At 38.8% G+C, this 19,919-nt stretch overlaps 1 protein-coding gene across 3 annotated transcripts; it reads right to left on the bottom strand.

Annotated features, from left to right (window-relative positions):
• Positions 1-7,426: 7,426 nt before the first annotated feature.
• LOC108709534 (cAMP-dependent protein kinase inhibitor beta-like) lies at positions 7,427-19,381 on the bottom strand. 3 transcript variants are annotated; one of them, XR_001934649.2, is made up of 3 exons: positions 18,913-19,076; positions 10,931-11,081; positions 7,427-9,233 (listed from the first exon to the last, which is right to left on the bottom strand). XR_001934649.2 is itself a non-coding variant. In XM_041583929.1 (3 exons), exons 1-3 carry the CDS (start codon positions 19,292-19,294, stop codon positions 9,163-9,165), a joined length of 276 nt encoding a protein of 91 aa, XP_041439863.1. In that variant the 5' UTR covers positions 19,295-19,381; the 3' UTR covers positions 7,427-9,162. The 3 variants fall into 3 exon arrangements, 1 of the variants encoding a protein (XP_041439863.1); XR_005965831.1 differs by lacking the exon at positions 18,913-19,076 and adding an exon at positions 18,630-18,853; XM_041583929.1 differs by lacking the exon at positions 18,913-19,076 and adding an exon at positions 19,247-19,381 and having other exon boundaries at positions 7,427-9,239.
• Between the last annotated feature and the right edge of the window lie 538 nt (positions 19,382-19,919).

Below are 19,919 nucleotides of genomic sequence, written 5' to 3'. Positions count from 1 at the left end.
TATGGTAGAGGAGCAGGTGGTCAGAAAGTGACCTTTGTCCTACAGACAAAAGAAGTTTCAAGTTCACATAACACAGGCCGGAAGAAATGCAGTGCAACTGCCACCAACCCCCACCTCAATTATTTCCATAGTCTGAAGTGTAACATAAAAGGAGAGATGCGAGGAGTTAAACAAAAAAGCTTCACTGAAAAAAATAACATAAAAGTATCTACATCCTGAATCAGAACTATTCAGAATTCTCTGGAGGCATAAAGTAATTTGAAATCAAATTTGAATAAATAAATAAATGATTAAAGTAAATAAATGTATAATGGTCCTATAGGAAATAAGCTGATAAAGTCAAACTGAATGCTATCCTGCAGCTCTTTTTAACAGCACTGTTCCTACAAAACCAGTTTTCCTGCAATGTTATAGCAAAGAAGTGGAAAAGTAATAGTCATAAGAAAAACAGCAATCAGTGCTACAAAGTGAAGGGGTGTAATTTAAGGGCAAGCAAACCCAGTCATTTCTTGGGGGGGGGGCTCAGGAGGTGCAGGAGATTAAGTGACTGATAAGATGTTCAGTATAATTTTATATATATATATATATCAGTCTTATTTGTGGATACACAATGTTTCATACCCGGAGAAGGATTTACCAGAAATTTTGGATGTAGCCTCTCAATAAACATTTCAGCCTTGCTTTGCATTGCTGCCCTCTATACCTTTATAGCTGTTAATCAGATGAGTTGCATTGTATAGTGAATCCAGACATACAACTGGTGTGTAAGGAACATCTGCACATAATGAAAGAAAGTTGGCAAAAAGTGTGCCAAAGTATGTATGCATCCCAACATTTGAAAAATGTAACATGGGCCAAAAAGTTCTGACGCGGGTTGATCGCAGAATTTTGTGACCACACCGCTTGTGTGGCCACACACCCTAAATACCATTTTACAAAATTTTAGCAGGTTATGGAAAGGTTTAACACTAGTGATGTGTGCCAGGCCTGACACCTGGGGGAGCCACGGGTGGAACAGGTTCTGGCTGACTGCCACATATTCTGCTGGTCTCAGGCGCAGGTAGTCTACTAGAAAGTCATGTAAATATTAAATAAACCCAATAGGCTGGTTTTGCTTCCAACAGGGATGAATTATATCTTAGTTTGTATCGAATACTAGTCACTGTGTATTATTATAGAGAATTTGATTATAATGAAGTCTATGGGACTCAAATGACTTACAGTATGAATAAAAAATGTTACCTTACCTTAAAGGGATCCTGTCATTGGAAAACATGTTTTTTTCAAAACTCATCAGTTAATATTGCTACTCCAGCAGAATTCTGCAGTGAAATCCATTTCTCAAAAGAGCAAAAAGATTTTTTTATATTCAATTTTGAATTCTGACATGGGGCTAGACATTTTGTCAATTTCCCAGCTGCCCTTGGTCATGTGACTTGTGCCTGCACTTTAGGAGAGAAATGCTTTCTGGCAGGCTGCTGTTTTCCTACTCAATGTAACTGAATCCGTCTCAGTGGGACATGGGTTTTTACTATTGAGTGTTGTTCTTAGATCTACCAGGCAGCTGTTATCTTGTGTTAGGGAGCTGCTATCTGGTTACCTTCCCATTGTTCTTTTGTTTAGCTGCAGGGGGGGGAACGGAGGGGGGTAATATCACTCCAACTTGCAGTACAGCAATAAAGAGTGATTGAAGTTTATCAGAGCACAAGTCACATGACTTGGGGCAGCTGGGAAATTGACAATATGTCTAGCCCCATGTCAGATTTCAAAATTGAATATAAAAAAATCTGTTTGCTCTTTTGAGAAATGGATTATAGTGCAGAATTCTGCTGGAGCAGCACTATTAACTGATTCATTTTGAAAAATTTTTTTTTCCCCATGACAGTATCCCTTTAAGTTGTCATACGGTTTGACAAGTTTTGTTAGTGTGATTTTCTACAGTGTTAGCGTTCATTTATATACAAGCATGGACTGTGAATATGCCCTTTCAATGAAGTAAAGCAGCACAGTTTAACTCTTCTCCTTGTCCTCAGCTTTGCATTGATTCTTTCACCCTCCATTCACCCCGTCTGTCGGTGGCAGTAAGGGGGACACATTAGCATATTCATGGAGAGTAACAGCCTTTTTGACAGGGTACAAGCCCCAGTTTCTGTATAACCAGAATTTTTATGTTTAATAAGCATACATATGTGACATTTATGCATACGAATCTTCATTTTTTTTTGGTTTGCTAGGTTAAAGGAATAATAGGAAGGAAAACCTTTGGGCTGTACCAACATGCTTACCATGCAATGAACATACCATAAAAACTTGTTAATGTTACTGTTTATTAGGCCAAAACAGAAAGTGATTTCTGACTGAAGTTAAACCTCATTGTTTGATAACATAAATTCTCATTATATGATATACTAAGGGGGTTATTTATTAAAGTCCCAATGTTAAATAAGCAAACAATTCGAGATTTTTTTTTACTATAAAACCCGAATTTTTGGTGAAAAAAAATTGAATGTTGTGGGATCTATTAAAGCCCGATACTGCAAAAAGTCTGAATCCAAAAATTCGGCATTTTAAACCTGCCGAGGTTGTATATAAGTCAATGGGAGAGGTCCCTATCCTATTTGGAAGTTTTTATGGTCTGCGCTGGAATTGGTCTGGAAATCATACTATTTCGGACTTTTTGGGTAAAAATCCCAAACATTCTGGGTTTTCAGGAAAAAGCTCGAAAAAATTGAGCGTTTCGGAATAAAATCGCGTTTGCAAAGTGCATTTTGTTCTTAAAAAGTTTACTCACACAGCCTACATTGTAGGGAATATCAGGGAAAATAAATGGATATTACGAGTATCCATGGAGTCCCATAAAAATATAAAGATACAAAGCCAAAAGCTGAAATTGTACAGGAACCCCATTGAGTACCCATACACACACAAACCCCTAAGCAATTTTGCGGCCTCCTCTCTCGATTGTTACAGCCCATGCGTACCACTTTGTCACTTACTATGAAGAAGCTGCACAAATTTCCTTATTTATTACAATGAAACACTGAATCAATGCATCAGTTGTTTTATTTTCACTCGCTGCCAGTAATGAATAATACAGCATTATCTCTATGATAGACAAAGCACAATTATACTAAGCTTTTTTTTAGCTGCCATAAGGCATGCAGGGAAGTACCAAAATGCTCTATGTGCCACATTTGTCCCTGAGCTGTATTCTGCCCACCCATGTGATGCAAATTACAGGTCTGTACACGCACTGAATTTCCCTCACAAGCCCTATTCATAGCACTCTGTGTTCTGTATGCAGAAGGGAAGGGGCTATGTATAATGGATACTGGTAAAGTTCTGTCATTTAGACTTTTTATATGGATTGTTCTGTGCAACCCTTGGCATCTTGGTTGACCACAACTTTCAGCATCTATTTACAGATAAAAGCTGTCTGGGGACCTTGGCAGTTGTAGACCAAGAGCAGCTGGAGAGTTGCAGGTTTCATAGTCCTGGTTTATATGAGAAATGTATGCCCCTAACTATGCAACTCCATGCTGTTTGGCTGATGAATCCATACACACCTTCACTTTGATTGGGGTCTCTCAAATTAATTTTCCCATGTTACAAAACCAACTGTGTAAATGGGTAATTTGAGGCTTACATTGTGGATTAAGTAAAACATTTGGCTGCAAATTATCCACAATGGCAGAGAGGCACAAAACTCTATTAAGTGAGCTCCCCCAGATTCCTCAGTATTCAGGATTTTATTTATAATTTGCTTTAAAGCAGAGAACTAGTTGGACAGTAGGGGTATCTAATTACTTATAGTACCCCCTAGCCAACCCGGCTAAGTGAAAAAGTATATAATGTTCCCCTTTCACATACCATTGCTTCTTCCTGGGGTAGGGTGGATGGATATTTAAGTAAATGCTGGAGTCCTTTGGGACTCCTTACCCCCCCTATGAAAGGAACATTTGTCTCTGGGAGCTTTTTTCAGAGAGGTAGAGTCTGCCTTCAGTTAGTTGACACTTCTACTGAACTACACTTCCCCTTGGTAAATCTCTGATTGGGTGTTTAATAATATAGAAAATGTTAATTTACTGGCCAGTTAGCATTAATTATCTGTATATTTGTGGTTACTGGCATATGACCTATTACATGTTACAGAGGAAGCAGGTTGGCATATCATATTATCAGTAATTCTTGCTTGTTGGCAAGTAATATCCAATGAGCAAAGTAGGGGTGGGGTACTCTTTTTGCTCAGAAAGCATAATAATGCACATAGGGGCAAATTTGCTAAAGGGCAAAGTGGCTAACGCTGGCGAGAATTCGAATTAGCGTGGTCCAGGTGAATCTACGCCTGGCGAAGAGTTGTGATGTGCACGAAGCCAGCGCTGGTGGGTTTTCGGAGGTAAGTAAATTTGCCCCATAGTGTTTTTTTATACACCCACAATTCATTAATGTTGTGCCTTTTTTGTGTGTGTGTTTATAAACTCTAAAATGTGATGATTACTTGTGAGACTACCAAATCTTTACTGTCTGCCTGACCTTCTACCCTTCTACATTTTAGTGGAACAGAACAGAACAAGTGAAGGAGTGCATGTTCAGTAGTTTGTGGTGGGGGGGGGGGGCGACAATTTGATTAACAGTAAAGTGTTAACATGAAGGTGTGGATTGTATGGGAAGTAACAATAACAATACAAATTATAGACTCACAGAACAATAAGCGATATGTTTTTGGATATTGGGGTTAGTGACCCTCATCTGTAAATTGAAAAAGGCAGAAGAAAAGAAAGTAGAAGACAAATACTTTCTGAACAATAAAAACATAAAAGGACAGAGTACAAAAACAATGAAGATGCAAGATATTGGGACATAAGCATACAGGGCACAATTTAGTTGGTGTGTAGAGAAAGAGGTATGGTATCAAATACAAAAAATTAAGGCAAACTAAAGAAGCAATAATAGTATTTATTAGACAACAAATGTTCGTACGTTTCCTGCTAAACAGAAGAACCCTTAACTAATGTAGCACCCAACAGCAAGAATGGTGTTTTTATTCAAGTGCAGCACTGTCTACTGATATAATGATGATTTTTAATATACATACTGTATATCATTGCAATTATTTCTAAAATAATTGTTTTAAAGCCAAAGACTTTTAAGTTGCAACCTATTCCATCAGGGCTAATAAAAAGAGACAATGATGCCATTGTTTGTCACTCAGCTCACTTCTACTGCTAATATAGATGCAATATTTAAAGGCCAAAGTTCTGTCTATAAGATAGCAGCAATCAGTTATTATGGATGATTTGCTGTTATTTTTCAGCTAAATTAGTGTTATGTTACTCTTTAACTATAAATATACATTATATCATTAACTAATCAAGCCATGGCCTTAATCTTTGATCATTCATATCTCCATGTTCCTTTTTTTAAAAAAAATCCAGACCAGCAATTGAATATTCTTTTGTATTTATCACTTATACTTTGTCTCTAAGTTCTTGTTGCCATTCTACTTAAGAGTTCTTTCTTTAGACAGAGGAGAAACTGCACACAGACACCATCATGCTTCTCTTGCTTCAAGAAGATACAACTTTATTAACACTTCTGCATTAGCAGACAAAGATCATGCCCTTGTTTTGTAGGAATCCATTAACTTAACTTCAGATCTCACCAGAGGTGGGCCAAACTGGCTGGGCAGCTCTCTGCTCCCCACATTGTGTGCACAAATAGGGCGTGTGCCACCGATCTGTCCAAAGCACATACGTACATAACTGGTCGTGTACCCACTGACATCGAATAAGCTGCAATCAGTGAGGGGATAAGCCCAAAGTTTGCATTTCTCAACCAGTGACAAATCCTAAAGGCCTAATTAGGTGTAAGTGCAAGTATAATTAATTAAATATTTGATTTGCAAAGGGTCCCAAGGGCCATACCAATGCTTTGAATATCTGAAATTGTTATATTGTATCAAAAATGTGTTCCAGATTAAATGGAAGGCAGCAGAGGGTCTAAGTTTACTGAAATGCAAACCTTCAATAAACAGTAAAGTAAGAGGCTATGGAGATTAGGGCTGTGTATTTTCCATGTTGATTGAAAGTTAAGTACACAACAGACAAGGCATTTTATCACTACCAATGCTCATAAATATAAACCACATCCGTTGGTAATTCTAAACCAAAATCAAAGTTAAACTATATAAGCCAAAAACAATTGGAAAACCTAAAACAACTTATATATTAATTGAACCTAGCATATAGCTGTGGAATAGCTGTTAAATACAATCCAAAATGAACTAAAGTATTCAAAGTATTTTTAGAAATAGGATTGTTTCTGCCATATCTTCCTTCAGGGAAGCTCTTGAATCTGATTTGATTATTTTCAGTGCTTGTATGTAAAGTTATTAGGAGTCGGAGTCTGTACATTTTTGCAGACTCCGACTCCAGATACCCACATTTCTGTCTCTGACTCCACAACTCTGAAGGAGACTGTTGCCGACTGAGGCCCTTAAAACTTAAGTGTTGGGGCACATTGGTAGTACAGAGAGTGTTTGTATATTTTTAATATCTGGAACGGTCTATTTCCTATGACGGACGAATGGCTAGTGTCAGAGGGTCGATATCTATTACCCCCGCCCTCTATGACGCCATAATGCTATAGGGCCCAAGGCAGGATGGACTGTAAGGGCTAATGGTCAACTGTGGACAATGGTCACTCATATAACTTATACTAGGCCATACAAATAAATGATCTCCACTCTGTTACTTAGATTCCAGAGTGTCAGCATAGTGTCAGCATGTCTCTTATGCCCTTTTGCAGAAGTGTTGCTCAATAGCTGGCTTTAACACAATGGCTATGTTTAGCCAACAGATGGTTACGAGGCTGTGGACAGTTGGAACCAGAGGACTCTTATGTTGCAAAACTGTCTCCTCGCCAGACCATGTATGGCATTTCGTGTACCCCTTGTCACAATTACTGTAAATGCCTTCTGAAAGCTATATAACACTTGGACCAAGAGGTGTGTCTTTGGTGAGTCCTTGGGGGACATTCTGTGAGTTACTCCAACAGATTACCCAGACAAAACTGTTATGTTGTATTCTGTATGAATAAATTGCCTGACTATTACAAAAGGTTTCCCTTTACTGAGTTTGTCTTACACGAGGTCAAAATGGTACTACTAAAAATACCATCAAGAGTGCTATTGCGCTCTCTGCGCTAACACAGCAGAAATTTCATATTAAAAAAAGGAAATTTGCCTCTTAAAGTCACCAGAGGCGACTTTTTGCTGCCCTGGTAACTGGCTGCTCACAGCCTCCTGCGGCAAGGTTCCCAATCTAATCTAAAAATCTAAAATGTATTTAGCATAAACCTATAATATGGAAATCATGCTGTAGCCACCTAAATGACACCTGAATAAATTAAGCCAGTGAAACTGATACATGAGAAATCTGTTTATTTATAAGAAATTGTACTTTTCTTCACTTGCAGACATGTGGCTTTGCAATTACTAGAAACTGTGAAATACATGTTTTTAATTCATAAGATATAAAAATGTCTGTCAGCAGTAGGATTAATGGAATGCACCTTGAGGATTTTTAAGACAATTCTGTGTTCTAAAATGTATAGCTTGAGATATGGCAGAAAGGAAGAAAATTAGCCATAGTAATTTTCCAAATATCCTTTACTGCTCCTTTCTCTATGTATCTTAATAAAAATATCTGAATGTTGAATGTCTTGACACTGTCATGTAGATCTGCCTTGCAAGCTGCCTCTACCTTGTAGGACTGTAATGGTGGAAAGTACAGAAAGTCATACACAGAAAAATAATGTGCATAATTAAAACTCGAATTCCCATTTTGAAATGTTAAATTGTTCATACTTAATACACTGCACACAAGACAAAAATAATGTGCAGTATTTTTTCCACGGGCAGATGATTCAGTTAATTAAATTCACACCAAAAAAAAAACAAAATTGTTTGCACTGAGGAAACACTGTTTCCATTGCACATATATTTCTAATTATGACTTCTATGGTGATCCCCATTTAGTCCTACCCATGTGCCCCTCATTCTCATCCCTATTGTCTTTTCAGCACCTTCTCTGCCTGTTTTTCTCCATTTAATTAAAACGGTCTTCTCACACATACACACACTGCATCCTGTACTGCCGTTGTTCTCTGCTAGAAGCTTCCCCATCCCTTTACCTACCTCACTGCCTTTATCATTTCTTTCAGTGATATTGTAACATCATGTTTCTTTCCTTGGATAAAACTGCAATGTGTTTCCTACTTAAATAATGTTTTTTTCCAGTGGCATACACTATAGCTGGGTCCCATAGTAATCATTTTAGCCCCCCCCCCCCTGATAATTAGCAATGAGATTTTTCACAATTGTATATAGAAACTGCTTATTAGTCAGTGCCCTCACTGGGCCCAGTATACCTCCTGGGCCCCACATCAATACCAGGCACTGCTCTGCTTCCTCTATAGTTCTGCTTCTGTTTTGCTTTAAAAACCTGAGCCTCATAATGTCTACTCAGATAACCACCTGTCTTGCAGGTTTCATCTAACTTTTCCCTGTGTTTCATGAGGTCTCAGCTTAAAAAGCCACATAGCACCCTGCATTTACCTAAATATTTGCAGGGTTTTAACACCATGGTTTTATTTCATTAATCAACTGACGAGGATAATTTCGGTGAAACTTTGCAAGATTTGTTATAACCCCTTTCTTTGTTACACAGTTAATCAAGAAATGCAGAATATGCACACAAAGACCAGATTACACAGACACTTAGGACTATCAAAGGGATAACATTAACTGTACTCATGTATATAAATATAATACCTACATTCATACACATGCGGATATTGTGCCCGCAGTGAATTTTGACATACGCTGTATTTTTAAATTGTTTTTATGTAATTCTCCAATCCTACGACTAATATTAACGTGTTCAAGCAAAACACATATTCAGAGAGTGAGTGAGTGCTCGTTTTAACCAGTGCTTCTCCCCCAATCCCATCATATCTGACAATCCATTGCTCCCCTTTCTTGTCAGGTTCCTATGGTGTTAAAAGGCTGGTTGATTTGAACAAATCTTCTTAGACCTTTGCATGATCCTCTCCAGCTTGGTTGCAGAAAAAAATACTCTCTCCAGTTGGGCCGCTAAATTATTAGGATGTGTCCTTTAATTCAGGGCTGTCAGTTGGTTGCTGCGGTGACTCAGCAGTGGGAGACTGCAGATCTGGACCTCGGTTTAAGAGAAATGTCACAGGTTAAACACACTTAAAAGAGTTGCTCCCCTTTAAAGGGGAAGGAAACCTAGTTGGCGCAAAAACCCTCCCCCCCTCCCGTGTGTTGCCCACCCTCCCTCCTCCCCCCTGGCCTACCCGTCCCGCTGGGCAAATGCCCCTAACTTGTTACTTACCCTTCTGCGCAGGTCCAGTCCAGGGAGTTCACAGACGACATCTTCTTCCACGCGATCTTCTTCCTGCTTTGAACGGCGTTTTGGCGCCTGCGCAGTAGGAGCATTTCGCCGGTACGGATCTACTGCGCATGTGCCAAAAGTCACGATGTACTTTTGGCGCATGCAAAATGCTCCTACTGCGCATGCGCCGGTCAAAGCAGGAAGAAGATCGCGTGGAAGAAGATGTCACCTGTGAACTCCCTGGACTGGACCTGCGCAGAAGGGTAAGTAACAAGTTAGGGGCATTTGCCCAGCGGGACGGGTAGGCCAGGGGGGAGGAGGGAGGGTGGGAGGGGTTTTGCGCCAACTAGGTTTCCTTCCGCTTTAAATTAAAGGGGTTGTTCACCTTTGAGTAAACTATGTGTAGAGAGTGATATTCTGAGACAATTTGCAATGATTTTCATATTTTATTATCGGTTTGTTTTGAGTTATGTAGCTTTTTATTCAGCAGCTCTCCAGTTTACAGTTCCCATAATCTGTGTGTTAGGGTCCAAATTACCCTAGCAACCATGCATTGATTTGAAAAATAGACTGGAATATGAATAGTAGAAGGCTTGAATAGAAAGTTGAGCAATAAAAAAAGAGGCAATAACACATTTGTAACCTTACAAAGCATTTGCTTTTAGATGAGGTCAGTGACCCCCATTTGAAAGCTGATAAGAGCCAGAAGAAGAATGAAAATAATTCAAAACACTATAATAATTAATAATCAAAAACAATTTAAAAGTTGCTTAGAAAAGGCCATTCTATAATATAATAAAAATTAAGTTAAAGGTGAACCACCCCTAAAATAACATTATAAAAGGAACCTGATATGAATCTAAGAAATCAACTTGAAAAAGTCACAGATACAATGTATAGGTATGGGATCCGTTATCTGGAAACCCGTTATCCAGAAAGCTCAGAATTACAGAATGGCCATCTCCCATAGACTTCATTATAATGAAATAATCCAAATTTTTAAAAATGATTTCCTTTTTCTCTGTAATAATAAAACAGTACCTTGTGCTTAGTCCAAACTAAGATATAAGTAATCCTTATTGGAGGAAAAAACGGCTTTTGGGGTTTATTTAATGTTTACATAATTTTCTATTATACTTAAGGTATGAAGATCCAAATTACGGAAAGATCTGTTATCCGGAAACGACCAGGTCCCAAGCATTCTGGATAATAGGTCCCATATCTGTATATGAAATCTCCATAGTTATAACACTCACTCTCCTATTGTCCAAGCCAGTTAATAAGAATTCACTCCCATAATTTACCCAACTCAGTTTATAGGCAGTTTATAGACTATTTTTTTACTTCCTTGTTTTGTGAAAAAAAGTCATGAAATCTCCTTCCTCGCCCCTAAATTGCATATGCAAATTAGGATTCGGATTTGGTTTGGCCAGGTAGAGGATTCGGCCGAATCCGAATCCTGGCAGAATGCTGAAATGAATCCTGGATTCGGTGCATCACTAATTTCTACTCACCTGTATTTAGAGACATTTCTGCTAGTTTAAGTGGGAGGTCAGAAGGTGCGACCCCTGCTGGTGACCCCAGTATATCAGGCAGTGCATTTCTACGACCTGCCCGTGCAGAAGAGGAAAAGTCCAGAACTGGCTCCACTTCTGTCATATTTACCTGGGAATCAAAAAGAAGAAAAAATGATCTGTACTTTTGGAATAAACATGCATGCACTGTAAGCAATAGCATGATTATGGTACATATCAGAACATGTAGCTGCTTTGTGCCACTGGTACCACTGTTTGTAACCTATTACCATCTCAAGTTGCTGAACTCATGCTAATATTATGAGCAGGCTTATAGCCATGGGAAGTCCCTTTTGTTGATATTAGTAGTGATGGGCGAATTTATTCGCCAGGCGCGAATTCGCAGCGAATTTGCGCGTTTCGCCGCCAGCGAATAAATTCGCGAAACGCCCGCGAAAATTCACGCCAAAAATTTGCCAAAAACGAGACGCCGGCGCCGTTTCGCGAATTTGCCAAAAACGAGACGCCGGCGCCGTTTTGCGAATTTTTCGCCGTTTCGCGAATTTCGCGAATTTTTCGGCGAAGCGAAACGGACCAAATTCGCCCATCACTAGATATTAGTTTAAAAATACAAAAGTCCATCACGTTCAACCTCTCCAAATGACCCACAGTGCATACCAATACTATACAACACTATCTGTCTTACAAGCCAATCTTAAATGCATTGATAAAGAGTTTGTCATCACAACTCCTCCTCCTTGACCTATCATCTGCATTTAATACGGTTGACCACTCTCTCCTGATGCAAATTCTGTATTCGCTTGGCATCCCTAACCAGGCTGCATTTTGGCTCTCTTCTTACCTCACTAACCATTCATTCACTGTCTCTTATGCTAATGAAACCTTCAGTTCCACTTAAAGGAATAGTTCAGTGTAAAAATAAAACCTGTGTAAATAGATAGGCTGTGCAAAATAAAAAATGTTTCTACTATAGTTTGTTAGCCAAAAATGTAATGTATAAAGGCTGGAGTGACTGGATGTCTTAACAGAATAGCCTGAACACTACTTCCTGCTTTTCAACTCTCTTGGTTTCCACTGACTGGTTACCAGGCAGTAACCGATCAGAGACTTGAAGGGGGCCACATAGGTCATATCTGTTGCTTTTGAATCGGAGCTGAATGCTGAAGATCAATTGCAAACTCACTAAACAGAAATGTACCATGTGGCCCCCCTTCCAGTCGCTGACTAGCTCAGAGTTAGGGCTCTTACACACGGCCGTTCCCTGCGTTCCGTTTTTTGGCGTTCAGCCGCAGGGGAGCGCAGGAATAGACGCAAGTCATTATTTGAAATGGGCCTGTACTCACTAAGGCGCGTGTAGGCGCCGAACGCAGGAAAAATGCAGCATGTTGCGTCTGAACCTGCGTTCGTCGCCTACACGCGCCTGAGTGAGTACAGCCCCATTTCAAATAATGACTTGCGTCTATTCCTGCGCTCCCCTGCGGCTGAACGCCAAAAAACGGAACGCAGGTCGGAACGGCCGTGTGTAAGAGCCCTTAGAGAGCTGAAAAATTATGTTAGACATCCAGTCACTCCAGCCTTTATACATTAAATTTTTGGCTAACTAACTATATTAGAAACATTTTTTATTTTGCACAGCCTATCTATTTACACAGTTTTTATTTTCACGCTGAACTATTCCTTTAAAGGACAAGGAAAGCCCAAGCAGCTTTGCATTCCACATGAAAAGCCTACTATTAATACATTATTTAGTGCACCTCAGTTACCTTATAAAACAGTCACTTTGGTCCACTGTAACTTTGTTTCTGATATTACTGCTGACTAGTGTAAAAGAATTTACCTAAAGAGCTGCGGTCTTTACAAAGACCAAGACCGCGATTTTGTGCATCATCCTCTACAGTTGATGCCAACTTCTTGATTGCGTGCCCTCTAAAACAACAAGCCCCAATCAGATACCTAGCTAACGGTTGCCATAGCAACACCGGCGCTTTCACTTGAGGAACTATAGAGCTTTCAGTGCTGTATAGCTGTACAGCCATGTACATTATAACAGCCTTAGATTATAAATTCCCAATTTTTGTTATAGGATTGCCATCTTGTGGTCAATAACAAAAATGCTTCAGGCAGGTGCACTGAAAACATGCTTCAGATTAACTCTTTCCCTGCTGAGTAACATTGCTTAACAACATGCAGCAAGGAATGAATGGATGAAACAAAAGGCAGAAAAAAAACTATATGATACTGCCAGTGAGCTACTGATAGCCAGTGTTGTAGATTCTTCAATCTATGACAGACTAGCAGTTAAATAAAGCCCCTACCCCTGCATCTGGATCTTCCCAATTATTAATTTTTTCTAAGTTTTGCTGTAAAAAACAGAGGAGAAAGACAGCCTGCATTCATAACTACCAATGTAATGAAGGCAGTAGAGTAACATAGCTTATCTGCCACCTCAGAAAATAAGTTGCCCCATGTGAAGTTACCTAGCTAACTTTGGAAGATTTCAGGATGAGGAGAAAGGCACATGAGATAGAACCATACAGTAGACCCCACTATTCAGGCAACCCTTGCTGTATGGTAATTGTACGACTGAATGGAAGAATCATTTCTGAAAAAATGCAGTTTAAAAGTGTGGATGTTAAAGGAGAACCAAACCCTAAAACTGAATATGGCTAAAAATGCCATAATTTATTAACTCATTTATTGCATCAGCTTAAAGTTTCAGCTTCTCAATAGCAGCAATGATCCAGGACTTCAAACTTGTCACAGGGGGTCACCATCTAGGAAAATGTCTGCAACACTCACATGCTCAGTGAGCTCTGAGATGCTATCAAGAAGCTAAGATTAGAATTCATCACAGATTATCAAGCAGAAAATGAGGTTAGCCTGTAATATAAGCGCATATTACAGGGCTGATTATTAAATTCTGATACTACCGTTACTTTTCTGTATTAATTACTAATATATATATGTATTCTATGTGTACTGTATATTTTGAGTGGTCCCTAAGCTCAGTTAGTGACAGCAGCACAGAGCATGTGCAGTGAATCAGCAGAAAAGAAGATGTTGAGCTACTGGGGCATCTTTGAAGGCACAGATCTTCCTTGCTACAGGGCTGTGGTTAAGTGAACATGAAACTTTGGGTGTTTGTTGTCTGTGGTTAAAATGTCCCCGTGCTAAGTCCCATAAACCACATTGTACATAATACATATACCCAGACCCATAGAGTGCGGGGGGGGGGGGCAAAGTTTTGAGCACCTGGTCAAAGCAAAAAATCAAAGGTAATGGATGGCACTCTGGGCTTCCCCGTATATATGTTCTACAAATTTGTATTGAAGTCTTAAAATCAAATAATACCCCAAAAATTACAGGATTTAAATCACAGAATAATCTTGTACACTAACCAAGCACAAAAAAGCAGGTGGTGCTGCAATTCAAATCAAAGATTTATTTGTAACAAATATTACAATATATATAACTCAGTACATAATGCCAAAGTTCATCAAGGCCATCAAGATACATACCACCCAGCAATAAACAGCATACAACAAGTATGAAAGCTGATACTGTGAATGAATTTGTTTATCAAAGTGAAAACTAACCCTTGAAGTTAATGCTGGATGTAGTTTATAAGCTTCCTGATGATATACTAGTATGCAGAGCAATCCAGTACACATAAAATAGCTACTATATTTGTAACAAAACATGTTTGGGTTTCTAGCACATATGAGTGAGTGTAGAGAAGCACTATATATGGTACCAAAACAATGCAGTACAGTATATATAAACTCAAGTCCAATAAGCCAATCATTGTGTAGTTGCTAGAAAGCTATTTAATTTGGTCATGGTGATTTGCATCCTTAAACAGGTAACTCCATTCATTTTCTCTTTCATCTTTTAGGTCACAGGTTCAAAATGCTGGAAAAAAACAGTCTAATTATTACTCATTGCCAGAATTGTGTGCAAGGGTGGATGGGTACACACTTCCTTATTACCTTGATCAGTTTTTACATTGTTTTATTTCCAATTAACCAGAAGGGGGCATTCTAGAGCAAACCACAAGGTGAAACGTGATGTAACTTAAAGGAACAGCAACACCTGCACTGTTAAAACTGATCTGTTTGCTTCATAAACACTACTATAGTTCATATAAACAAGCTGCTTGTATAGCAATGGAATTTAAAAAAGGCTATAAGTCTAATATAATAGCCAGAACACTACTTCCTGCTTTGCAGCTCTCTTGGTTTCCACTGATTGGTTACCAGGCAGTAACCAATCAGTGACGTGAGGGGGGCTCATGGGGCATAACTGTTTGCTTCTGAATCTGAGCTGCATGCTAAGGATCAATTGCAAACTCACTGAACAGTTATGTCCCATGTGGTTCCCTTCAAGTTGCTGAAAAGCAGGAAGTTGTTTTATGTTCTGTTTTGTTAGACATCCGCTCACTTCAGCCTTTATAGATTACATTTTTGGCTAACTAACTATATTAGAAACTTTATCTACTTTACACAGCCTATCTATTTACCCAGTTTTTATTTTTACACTGAACTGTTCCTTTAAGGGTGAGATCAGCTGAACTGGCTTGAAAATGGACCCCCCCCCATTAGCAGTTTTCTTGTAGCCTGTACTGAGGAATATGGCAGCAGGTACTAACAAGGAGGGTATAGAAAACCTTTAGAACTCAGAAGTACTGAGAGCACCATACCAAACACAGATATGACATCCCTTATCCAGAAACTCAACATGCAGAAAGCTTTATATAAGGTAAAGTCCATCTCCCATAGACTCCACTCTAAGCCAAAAAGTTCACATTTTTTAATTATTTCTACAATAAAACAGTACCTTGTATTTGAGACTAACTAACCTGCATACATCCATACTGGTGGCAAAACAGTCCGACTTTGTACTGTAACTGTAATGTAAATGATTATCTGGTTGCTAAGGGCAAATTATCCTAGCAACCAGGGAGCAGTTTTAACATCAAAGTGGAAGATGAATGATAGAAGGCCTAAAATGAAAACATAGGCAAAAATAACAATAAAAATAAAGCCACGCAACCAATCTGTTTTTGGGGTCAGTGACTCCAATGACCAGGCAGAATTCTCAATAACTGTATGGAGGGAACCAGAATAGGATTACTATTAATTAAAAAAAAAAAAGAGTCTAAAATGCTCCCTTCTGTGAGAATTTGTAAAACAGCTAAAGCTTTACATGGGTCATTTTCTTTCTTATGCTCTTGAGTTTTAATGCAAAGCAATCATTTGAACTAAAGGTCTTGGGTGCTTATCTGGTACTTATAATGTTTCATGCAACATTATAGCATAATAACAAAAATATGGGTTGTTAATTGTACAAAAGGGAGAGATTTTCCACTGCTACATTTGCATTAGAATCTGGGTACAGAATGGGTTAAACAAACTATGGTATGATGCATTGTGGGAATTTCTTAGGCCCACAGGTAACATGACTATGGTTTCCATAGCAACAGCTGTTTTCCTTGTGCCAAGAAGCAGACAGGGCACCAGCATATGAACATAGGCAGACTTCTAGCTGGCCAATTCTACATTTTGCTGGAATGAAGTGTGGGTTCAAATGGTTATCATAAACATAGTCACTTAGTGGCTAAGACAGTCATGTGATATGGCATATATCCCACTGTGTTTAGATTTTCCTCCTCTTTTCTAACAGTGAGGTTGCAACAATCCAGTTTTTAATGTTATATTCCTGGTTCATGCTTTTTTCTCAGTTGTCTGTGAGTTCTGGGAGTTGTAGTCTTAACAACATAGGCTAATAGTTCTGAGTTTCACCTACCCAATTCCTTTATTGTTTTTTAAATGAGAGCCCCAAACGTGCCGTGTTGATAATTTTCACCCTTTTGAGATTTGTATGCTTAAATCAATGCTTCACCCCAATTCAAGACAAAACAAAACCACTACACATCCCATAATGCAACAGTTTCTTCATACCACATGCAGCTTTCAGTCAGATCTGTAATGTGTTCAAGCTGCTGCAACTCTGATATGAACAACGGGAGTCTCTCTAATGAGCAGAACATATCCTATACCATAATCACTTCTGTCGTGCCTAAGAAAGACATGACGGTATTCAACTGAGAACTAGATTCCCAACAAGACAACACAAATGAGGAGAGAAGAGGTGTGTATATATATATATATATATATATATATATATATATATATATATATATATATATATATATATATATATATATATATATATATAGCAAAGCCTAATATACCAAATGACAAACCACCTACCCTCCTCAACATAAAGAAGTTTATAGTCACAAATATGTGGCAGAATGGGCAAAGAAATAAAAATACTTATATAACTAATGAGGCACTTTATTAACATGGATAAGCAGCAGCTTATTAACCCATTAGCAACCAATCAGCTGTAAGCTTTAACTGAAACATCAGTGGCAGAAGTAGAAGTTACTGGGCCGCAATGCAAAATCATTATACGGCCTCCTAATTTTGGTAATAAGACAATTATTATACTTATTATTTATATATATATATATATATATATATATATACACAGTATATTAGTCCGTGCCCCACCAGGCCGCTGTAATTCTGCTACCCCCAGCGATCATAGATTCTGCTTCCCCTATAGTTAAACTGCAGTTCAGAGCAATTAAATCAAATTACTAGTAGGTTGTTATGGTCTATTTGATTCATTAGTCCAAATATGCACCCAAGTTATTATATTATCTCTAAGGACTTTAAATGTGAAGTTTAGATGAATGTTAGTATGCTGTAGACAGTTCTATTCTAAGCAACTTTTCTACATTTATCTTTTTTTTTTAATTATTATTTTCCCGTTATGCCTCTCCTTGATTTGAGAGTTACGATACTACTTTGTGGCTGGAGTCAGTGACCAAGCCCAAATCAGACTGAATGTAAAGCTGTAGTTTTGTATTGCTTATATGTGTTCAAAACCCCTAATATTCAATTTTCGTTCCGGCTATATAATTGCTGCATGGTTGCTAGGGTAATTAAGCAGTAACCACTAGATAACTGCTCATGTTCCTGTGAGCTACACCACTGAAAAAAAAAAACAAAAAAAACAATGAAAGTGAATAACTTTAAAAGCCATAAGAAAATTAGAATTATGAACGATTGCAAATCTTTTTTAGATGACTACAGCTGACATCATTTATAGTCTACAAGATGCTACAAGTTAATTTTAAGGTGAAGTACCCCTTTAAGAAGACATAAGGGACAGGCTCAGGTGGTCCTTAGTTGTAGAGAGTGATCAGCAGTGTGCAGATTATTATGCATCACAAGTTCTGTTTTTATAAAGCATTTTTTTTTCTGACGCAAAAACAAGATATTCATTTTGCAGATGCGGTAATGACAGCGGGAAAAATAGAAAAAAATGAAAGGCATTCTGTACCCCCCCCCTTCATTGCTGCAACTGAGCAAACTAGAGGCCACAGATATGAGCATGCAAGTATTGATATTTATCTGTTTCTGTTGTCTATCTATTTATATCTATATTACACCCTTCCCCCTGGAGAGAGATGTGAACATGGATTTCTCCCACTATTCCTTGCTGCTTTCCTGCATTCATACTGTGAGACAGTGACATCTAAAGGTTACCACATTTTACACAGTAAAGCCCCTGGCACCTCACAAACCCAATTCCCCCTTCTTACCTAGATCTAGAAGCCCCCCCTTTGTGTAGCAAGATGTAACAGATGGCTGGATGGGCACCCCTTTTCTCACTCACTCTCAACAGAACATTCTTCCACCCAGCATCTCTCTTCTGGGTAGCTTATAAGGAAATAAAAGGAGGAGGGGGAGAACATACCATTACCTCTATAAGGGGTGACAGGGCTAAGCCACATTCTCACTAAAAAAATCAGCATCCAAGTACTGTACGCAATCCATACTTCTTATACATTATTTTGTGAAAAAAAGCCGATTTGATGCATTTACCGGTTAGTAAGAGTTACCCTGCCCCCGTCTGTAAAGTGGTTTCGCCCGTTTTGTCCCTTATTCCAGTCAATTCGTGGAGATCATAGGGTTCATTAAAAAATGAGGTTATCTGTGGCTACAGAATGCAAAGGAAAAATGAGACAAGCATAGCTACTGCTGGCAAGGCAGCATTACATCCTTTTGTTTGGAAAGCAGGCTCACATTGCTAAGGGGGCTGGGAGGGGGCTGGAGGATTAAAGATAATAGAACAAGGGAGCAGGGTGTAAATCTGGGAGGGAGGGAAATCTTAATATGGTTAAAATGGTGAGCAGAAAGACTATTGTCATTTACTAACCTGGTTATATTTTCCAGGAACGGAGGATTTTGCAAAGATAAAGATCATGAGGCGACTTCACTTCAGGGGGCCAAAAGAATGAGCAGGGAAGCATTCAGTGGGGAATGGTAAGTGGACAAACATACTCATTCTTATTAGTGTTTTCCCTTGTCCCAGTGCAGGTCCATCCCATGTCATTGTGCCCAAACTTTATTTAAATATGCAGAGCACACAGCAGGCTTCTTTCCCTATCCCTATGCTAGGCAATAAATGGCAACATGAGACAGCTCCTTTTATATTCCCCTTGCCAGCACAGCTTATTTTGCTACTGACAGGGACTACGTGTTCCTTTTACCCTTTCAGTACTAGGTAACATGTAGTGAAGGCCATTTGCAAAAATGCACTGTCTGTTGTGTAACCAATACACTGCTCAGGGCCTCCATCAGAAATCATCATTTTTATTTTCTGGGCCCCACCCCACTACAGGCCCCACACCACAGTAAAAAAGCCACACAGACATGGACGCTAAAGCATGAGCGTTAAAAACCAATCAGCAGTCAGGGTCCCAGTTAAAAGTTTTTTTTTAAAAAAAAACCCCTACTAGGGATGCACCAAATCCAGGATTTAGTTCAGGATTCATTAGTACTCTGCCTTTTTCAGCAGGATTTGGAATCCTTCCTTGTCCTAATTTACA

Source organism: Xenopus laevis, chromosome 2S (assembly GCF_017654675.1).
Source record: "Xenopus laevis strain J_2021 chromosome 2S, Xenopus_laevis_v10.1, whole genome shotgun sequence".
NCBI lineage: Eukaryota > Metazoa > Chordata > Amphibia > Anura > Pipidae > Xenopus > Xenopus laevis.
The sequence above is the reverse complement of the archived record's forward strand: the minus strand, read 5'-3'. Positions and strand labels throughout refer to the sequence as shown.

What these genes read in the sequence shown, in the direction of transcription:
- LOC108709534 (XM_041583929.1), bottom strand. Translation starts at nt 19,294, where the DNA reads ATGATCTTTATCTTTGCAAAATCCTCCGTTCCTGGAAAATATAACCAG. An exon ending in TTCCTGGAAAATATAACCAG is followed by an intron (nt 11,082 to 19,246) that starts GTTAGTAAATGA and finishes TTTGATTCCCAG; the next exon opens with GTAAATATGACAGAAGTGGA. An exon ending in AGAAATGTCTCTAAATACAG is followed by an intron (nt 9,240 to 10,930) that starts GTGAGTAGAAAT and finishes TCTTAAACCGAG; the next exon opens with GTCCAGATCTGCAGTCTCCC.